We start from the raw sequence: 7647 nt of genomic DNA, 5'->3' as shown, positions 1-7647 counted from the left end.
TTTATTATCTTTTATTATTTAAATCTCTATATTTTATACGATATGTTAGTGCTTGTTATACTTTCGATGAAAGTTTATCTTTAAAAAAATACAACGATTATTTTAAGATAATTATAAACTTTAAGGTTTATATTAAACAAAATGATAAGTTAGTAGCCCAAATTTGAATACGAATAAAGTCTAAAGGTGAATTTGAATATGTAACATAAAATAAAGAACATGTTTAGATATTCAGTATTATTATTGTGGCGATAAAGAGAAAAAAGAAAAGCATTTGGTTTGATTGGACCACATGTAATAAGACAGCCACGTGTACGTCAAAATCGAGGAACAAGAGATCTAGCAGTCGCGCTGCCGACTGTCTCCAAACCCCACCTTGACTAAGAAACCGGTTATACCCGGTTTTGTAGGGTTATCGACCGGTACATCCGGTAAATTAATTATTTCTACTTTCTTCTTCCTCTAGATATATACATACATACTCATCTCTTTCTCTCTCTATATCTCTTTCTTTCTTGTTCATTGTTTCTCTGCCAATTTAGTCGTGTTTCATAGCTTTAAATCAGGTTCGACTGCACTTTCCTTCTCTCAATTTTCTCACTTACTCTTTTGCAGCAACAATACCATGTTTGTATTCTAATTTTACTATTCTCATCACTACTAGTTACTTTACGATCTTCAAACCTTTTCTGTTCCTGTTCCTGTTCTTGTTCTATCTCCCTCTTATGTTGTTTAATCGATCTCTCAATTTCTGCTTTTTTTGGTTTTCTGTGCTTAATTTGGTAATGGGTTTCATTTCTTAAGCATTTTGCATGATCAAGTTTTGTTCTTTTTTATTTATTAATGAGCTGCTGAATGGACTTGAGTTCGATCAGTTGTAATATATATGATGGGTTGGTTAAAGACTTACTTAACTTTTTAATTAAGTAATTGTTTTGCTTAATTATTTGATTTGTAGCTGTTCTTGGGTTACCAGCTTTTAGAAGAATTAGAGGGTATTTTTTTTTTTTTAAATTAGGGTTTCAGAGAAATCCGTGACTTAAAAGCTTTGTCTTTTTTTATTGGATTAGTTGAACTAAAGATGGGTGTTTTTTATTATCTGTTCAGTTGCAAGTGGAGGGTACCTTAGGGTATTTTGTTGTTTGGAATTTTGTAAGCTATATTTGCGGGATTCTACTTCTTGAGGTGGAATTGGGTCGTTGTTATGGGATTTGAGCCTGTTGTTTTTATTATAAGAAGGTAAAGGGCTGGTGCTGGAGAGTTGTAATGGAAACTGGTCACCAGGTGTCGGTGCCTTCTATGGCACCTTCGCTTGTGTCGGGAGGGTTGTCGCATTCTTCTTATAGTTCTGGAATCTTTTTCCAAGGAGATGGACAGCGACAATCTGTGGGGAATAATTATTTGAGTTCATCTTTTGGAACTTCGTCAAATTCAATTCCGGGAGTTATGCATGCTAGTCTAGGTTCTGTGGATGCGAGTGATGTGTTATTAAACAGCTTGGGAAACTCGGGTCCAAGTGTGGGTGCAAGTTCGTTGGTAACCGATGCCAATTCTGTACTTTCAGGAGGTCCACATCTACAAAGAAGTACGAGCATCAATACAGACTCTTACATGCGTCTACCGGCATCACCCATGTCGTTCACATCCAATAATGTAAGTGTTTCTGGTTCATCAATTATGGATGGAACCTCTTTGGGTCAGCAGAGCTCCAATCAAGAGCCAAGCACCCAACAAGGACAATTAACTCAGGCTCAACAAGGTGCTTCAGCTGCTACTTCTTTGTCTGCAGCGAGGATGGGTCAACTTTCACGAATCCCTGGATCTTTCATCCAAGACCCATCTATGTCATCAATGCAAAAGAAACCTAGGTTGGAGATAAAGCAAGAAGATATTCTGCAGCAACAGGTTCTGCAGCAACTGATGCAGAGACAGGACTCCATGCAGCTGCACAACCAAAACCCTCAGATGCAAGCTATTATCCAGCAGCATAGATTACGACAGCAACAGCAACAAATAATACAGTCCATGTCGCCCATACAACGTGTACAATTCTTGCAACAACAACAACAGCAACTTTCGTTGAGACAACAGCTTCAACAACCAGGCACACAACATATATCTGGCGTGAAGCGAACCTTTGAGAGTGGCGCATGTTCAAATCGGCTAATGCAGTACCTATATCATCAGCAGCAACGACCATCTGTGAGTTGATGTATTTTCAAGTTCAATATTTCTCCACTTCCACTTCAACAGCTTACATAATTCAAATGCACAATCTTAGGCTTTTTGTTTAGTTGTCTGTTGTATGGTTTGAGTGTTACTTTAATTTTGTCATCTACTTCAACAGGACAATTCAATTGCCTATTGGAGGAAGTTTGTAGCAGAGTATTATTCACCACGCGCAAAGAAAAGGTGGTGCTTGTCACAATATGATAATGTTGGACATCATTCACTTGGTGTTTTTCCCCAGGCTACCATGGTCAGTTTTGCTTCTCTCTAATACAAAATCATAATTACCTTTCTTATACAATTTATTGATGCAAGTTGAAGTATGTGGCTTACGGTTGAACTTAGATGGACCATTGATCAGTCGTGCACAAAATTTATAACCAATTCAATTACCTACACTTTTGATCTTTCTTCTTTGCTGGCATCTTTCTAAGATAATCTAGGTCCTCATCTTTATTCTTTTGTCCAGGATGCATGGCAATGTGAAATTTGTGGCTCCAAGTCCGGGAGAGGTTTTGGTAAGTGTATTAAGCATTTCCTTTTGGTTTTTCTTTTGGTGGAACAAGTTTGATTTAATAATTATAGCAGTCTTTTTTTTGGGTGGCACCAGAATTGTCTAAATGTAGCTCCTTTGTCTTTTACAAAATAAAAATAAAAAATCAAGTGATATTTGTTGGTCTAGGTCATTTCGGGGCAAGCAGATCAACTTTGCTGGCTCTTTTTCTTTTCTTTTTCTGAAAATTACTATGTGGTGTTAAGTTTTATCGTAATTTTTGGAATCATGATATTAGTTAGTCCAGAACATTTTGAGAAATATTCAATTAGTCCAGATCTTGGGTTGCAAGTAATTTTGATTTTCTGGATTGATATCAACAGAGGCAACATTTGAAGTGCTACCAAGACTAAATGAGATCAAGTTTAACAGCGGTGTCTTAGATGAACTCTTGTTCTTGGATTTACCTCGTGAAGTCAGATATCCTAATGGGATAATGATGTTGCACTACGAAAAGGCTGTTCAAGAGAGTGTATATGAGCAGCTTCGTGTCATTCGCAAGGGTCAGCTGCGTGTGATATTTAGTCCTGATTTGAAGGTTTTTAAATTAACATTTAATTGCATTATATATATATATATATATATATATATATATATATATATATATATATATATATATATATATATATATATATATATATATATATATATATATATATATATATATTTCTCTTTCTATATTCTATATGACCTGTTAATGCATGATTGCCAACTCTTTTTTCAGATACTATCTTGGGAATTTTGTGCACATCGCCACGAGGAGTTCTTTTCTAGAAAGTTAATTGCTCCACAGGTATATCTATCCTTTTGGTTTTTGTTGTTTTCTTGATGTAAAAGATTAGGTAGATGCATGTATAGTTAGCAATTTGTTTCTCTTCCATTATTCTCTAGGCTATTCTTCCGTCAAATATTTGTTATTTGTTGAATTTTCTTGAAAACGGTTTTTGTATTTGAAGCTGTTAAATTACTGGATTATTTTGAAGGGTGTCTTAATTCAACAAATTAAAGGACAATAAACATGAATTAAAGAAATAAATAATGAAAAAAGCTCCAAAGCAAATGAAAATTTCTCAAGTCCTTTTTTTAATCCGTTATATTTTCCGATTACTTGTGTAAGTAAATGTATCTGGTTAAGTATGATGCGTCAATTTACTATTTGTATTTCCAGGTAAGTCAGTTGCTACAAGTTGCCCAGAAATGCCAGAACACAATCAACGAAAGTGGGCCTGATGGCATCTCGAAGCAAGATTTGCAGGCGAATAGCAATATGTAAGTGAAAGTGGCAGGCAGTTCCTCAATCTCCGTAATTTTGGAATCATAGAATCTTTTATTCAAAAACGTTAATAGTATATTTGGTACATGTTATGCTTATTTTGAATCCCTGTTTTAGGGTTCTGGCTGGTGGCCGTCAGCTGGCAAGAACTTTGGAATTGCAGTCGCTCAATGATCTGGGATTTTCCAAAAGATATGTGAGATGCTTACAGGTGGGATATATGCTCCTAACAGAAAATTTTGTCCCATTTTTGTCAATCTATTATATCAATATTAGGGCATATATTAAAATTGCTGGAAAGTTTAAGCGTATGTATATTTATGCATGGTTTCTTCTTTTATATCCAAAATAATTGTTCAACTACTTTTTATTCATGCAGATAGCTGAGGTGGTTAATAGCATGAAAGATCTTATGGATTTCTGCCGAGAACAGAAAATTGGTTCAATTGGTAACAAATCATTGTTCATTCAATTTTTTCACTTATCATTAATATACACATTCCTACCCAATCTTTTGATGCATTTTCTTAAAGGTTCATATTATTTGTTTGATGTTATCTTTTGAAACCCACCAAAACAAACCCAACTAGGTTGCGTATACAAGTGAACTTAATTGAAATAAGCACTTAATGAATGGCGATGACAATAACGGAATTTATGAATTTGCAGATGGTTTGAAAAGCTACCCTGGACAATCTGCTGGTTCTGGGAAACTCCAAATGGCAACAACAGATGCAGAACAACAGTTGGCAGCTGCCCAGAATTTGCCTTTAGATGGCAGTAGTAGTTCTCTCAATAAATTAAGTATAAATAGCCAGATGATGACCAACAACAACAATCGAGGAGTAGGAGGAACAACAACTTTGAATGTGCCAGCCCAAGTTGTTGCTGCATCAGCGGCTCCAACTAATAATAATTATCAAAACATGATGCTGATGAGGCAAAATTCCATGAATCACCACAACTCCAATTCGTCACCCCAGCAGCACCAGCAGCAGCAACAGGAAACATCATCATCGTCATCTATAAATCATCATCAACATCATCATAATTCTACTAGTCAGAGAGCGTTGCAAGGATCCATCGGTGGTGGCAATTTTGTAAATAATCAACGTCTCCATGCAGGTAATAATAATAATAATAATAACAGACACGCCCAATCTCCTCAAGACAACCAACAACAACAGCAACAACAAATGATTCAGCAAGTTCTTGTTGGTCATCCTAATAATGCATCAAAAGCTGGTAATGGAATGGGAGGAGCGGCAGCACCAAGCAGAAGTAACAGTTTCAGGGGTGGCAGCGGCGGTGGTGGTGGTGGTGGTGTTTCCAATAGCGATTCATCTGCTGTAACTGCTGGGGATAATAATAACAAGCATGGAAGGAAATCATCGTCGGATTTGACTAATTATCTACATTTACCTGATAACATGTTTCAGGATTTGGGTAATGACTTTGGTGAGAATGGGTTCTTTGGTGGTAGTGAACTTAACGACAATATGGGTTTTTCATGGAAGTCCTAATACCTACTACCCGGGATTACTGAAAATGTTGTTGGTTTTTGGATGAATGGATGGTTGGGTTTTGTTGTTCGAGACATCTTCTTTATTATCCTTGTACAGCAATTTTCTGTATCATGTTTGTTTGTTTGTTTTCTCTGCGTGTGACAATGGCTGCCAGTTTGTTTGTTATTTCCAGGACCTGCAATATTTAGTTTTTTTGTTTTTTTTTTTAGATTTTTTTTTTCATCTTATTTGGTGCTTTGGATTTTCTCCTCCGGAGTTCCCTAAATTGTAATTTCATAGCCTAACGTTTATGAAGTATGAACAAACTCTAGTTTCTAGATTATTTGCTGTTATTGCAATTTCAATATCCCTTACTCATTTTTTTCTGTTATAACAGTTATTTAGACTTTTGAGCTCAATTTCTCCAATACAATTCATTATATTCATTATTGAGTAACGATAGAGAGCGAAATTTAATGTCGAGAATGACGTGACATCACTCGAGATTTCATTTTTTAAGTCCACTAATCTACTCTTAAACTCTAATATGATCTTTCATATATATAAATGGTTGGTTGACATAAAACAAACACTTAAATTAATAATAATAATTGGATTAGGACAGTGATCTGGAATTTGTTGTAGGGTTTACTTTAATTCATTGAATTATGTGGTATTATGAACTGTTATATCTTTAGAAGAAAATTCCAAAATCTTTATTTAATTGGAGACTTATTGCCATGCTGAGAGAATTTTGTAGCCTGATGATTATTTTTTATTTACCTCTTATATAAAAAAAAAATTAGAAGAAAAAAAAGGCTTTTGTTTACCTTTAAAATGATTGTTTTTTATTTACCTCTTATATAAAAAAAAAATTAGAAGAAAAAAAAGGGTTTTGTTTACCTTTAAAATGGGGAAATTTGACGAAATGACCTTACAACTGGGTTATTTGACCTGGTGGAATTTTATAATTTTTTTTGCGCTCGTGGTGCTCTATTTTTTTTTATACGATTTTGCCCTTGTCGCAAAACGCTAAGTCACTTAGCGTTTCGCAAAGTGGATTAGGGGTTTGTATAAATACCTAAATAATTTCATTTCCCTAAATTTCTTTCTCTCTCTTCTCCAATTCTCTCCTTCATTCACGGTGGCCGGCGACGACGGCGGCCGGCGGCGACGACGGCTCCGTTTCCTCCAATATCCATACAAATCTATACCGATCCGAGCTCTTCTAACCTAACTAATTCATTTATGTTTATCTATTGCCGATTTCTAACCCTAAATCTATTTTGCATGCAGGTTTCTTATACTAGGGTTTATGTGAGGTCTCCGATTCTAACTATTTGAAGGTCGTCGAGGTAGATCTTCATTTCAGATGTCATAAACAGTTATGTTCTTGTTTACATTTTCTTCATTTCAAAAACCTTTTCATATTTCCTTTATGTCCATCATTTTCTCTGTTTTGTTGATTCTTATTTCTTATATGGTTCATATTGGTTCATGTTTGAGCATTTCGTTAAGTTATTATTTGTTATTCGTTCATATTTGCAGAAAATCTCTGTCTGATAAGAGCGTATGTGTTTTCGTTTCAGATTTGCTTACCGTTTCGCTACGGACTTACCGTTTCGCTACGGACTTACCGTTTCGCTACGGACTTACCGTTTCGCTACGGACTTACTGTTTCGCTACGGACTTACCGTTTCGCTAAGTAGTACCTCGCGATTCGCTAAGTGTCAAGATTTTTTGTTCTTTATAATTAATCATGAACTTCATTTGACAAGGTATCTACATCACTTCATGGTTATGAAGAGAACTTGTTTTAGTAAAATAAACCTTATAATTTTACATTAATGGAAACATTTAGATTCTTCAGAAAATGCATTTGAAGAATCTATCATTAATGGAGATCAATGATAGCATCTTCAAAGGCTTTTTCTGAAGAATCTAAATATTTCCATGTAAAATTATAAGGTTTATTTTACTAACACAGGTTCTCTTCAAAACCATGACTTTGTTGTTGATACCTTGTCAAACGAGATAGATTACCTATGAAACCAATAAAAAATTTTGTACATGACGATTCGCTAAGT

The 7647-nt window shown here is 35.1% G+C and overlaps 1 protein-coding gene across 1 annotated transcript; it reads left to right on the top strand.

Moving 5' to 3' along the window:
* The first annotated feature begins 473 nt into the window (after nt 1–473).
* LOC124930835 (probable transcriptional regulator SLK2) lies at nt 474–5938 on the top strand. The gene is made up of 10 exons (XM_047471195.1): nt 474–566; nt 1108–2202; nt 2348–2479; nt 2699–2747; nt 3106–3320; nt 3507–3575; nt 3951–4051; nt 4173–4266; nt 4435–4504; nt 4725–5938. Exons 2-10 carry the CDS (start codon nt 1267–1269, stop codon nt 5576–5578), a joined length of 2520 nt encoding a protein of 839 aa, XP_047327151.1. The 5' UTR covers nt 474–566; nt 1108–1266; the 3' UTR covers nt 5579–5938.
* The last annotated feature ends 1709 nt before the right edge of the window (nt 5939–7647 follow it).

The sequence above is a fragment of the Impatiens glandulifera genome, chromosome 3 (assembly GCF_907164915.1).
Source record: "Impatiens glandulifera chromosome 3, dImpGla2.1, whole genome shotgun sequence".
Lineage (NCBI taxonomy): Eukaryota > Viridiplantae > Streptophyta > Magnoliopsida > Ericales > Balsaminaceae > Impatiens > Impatiens glandulifera.
Note: the sequence above shows the minus strand (reverse complement) of the source record. Positions and strands in the feature narration are given on the sequence as shown.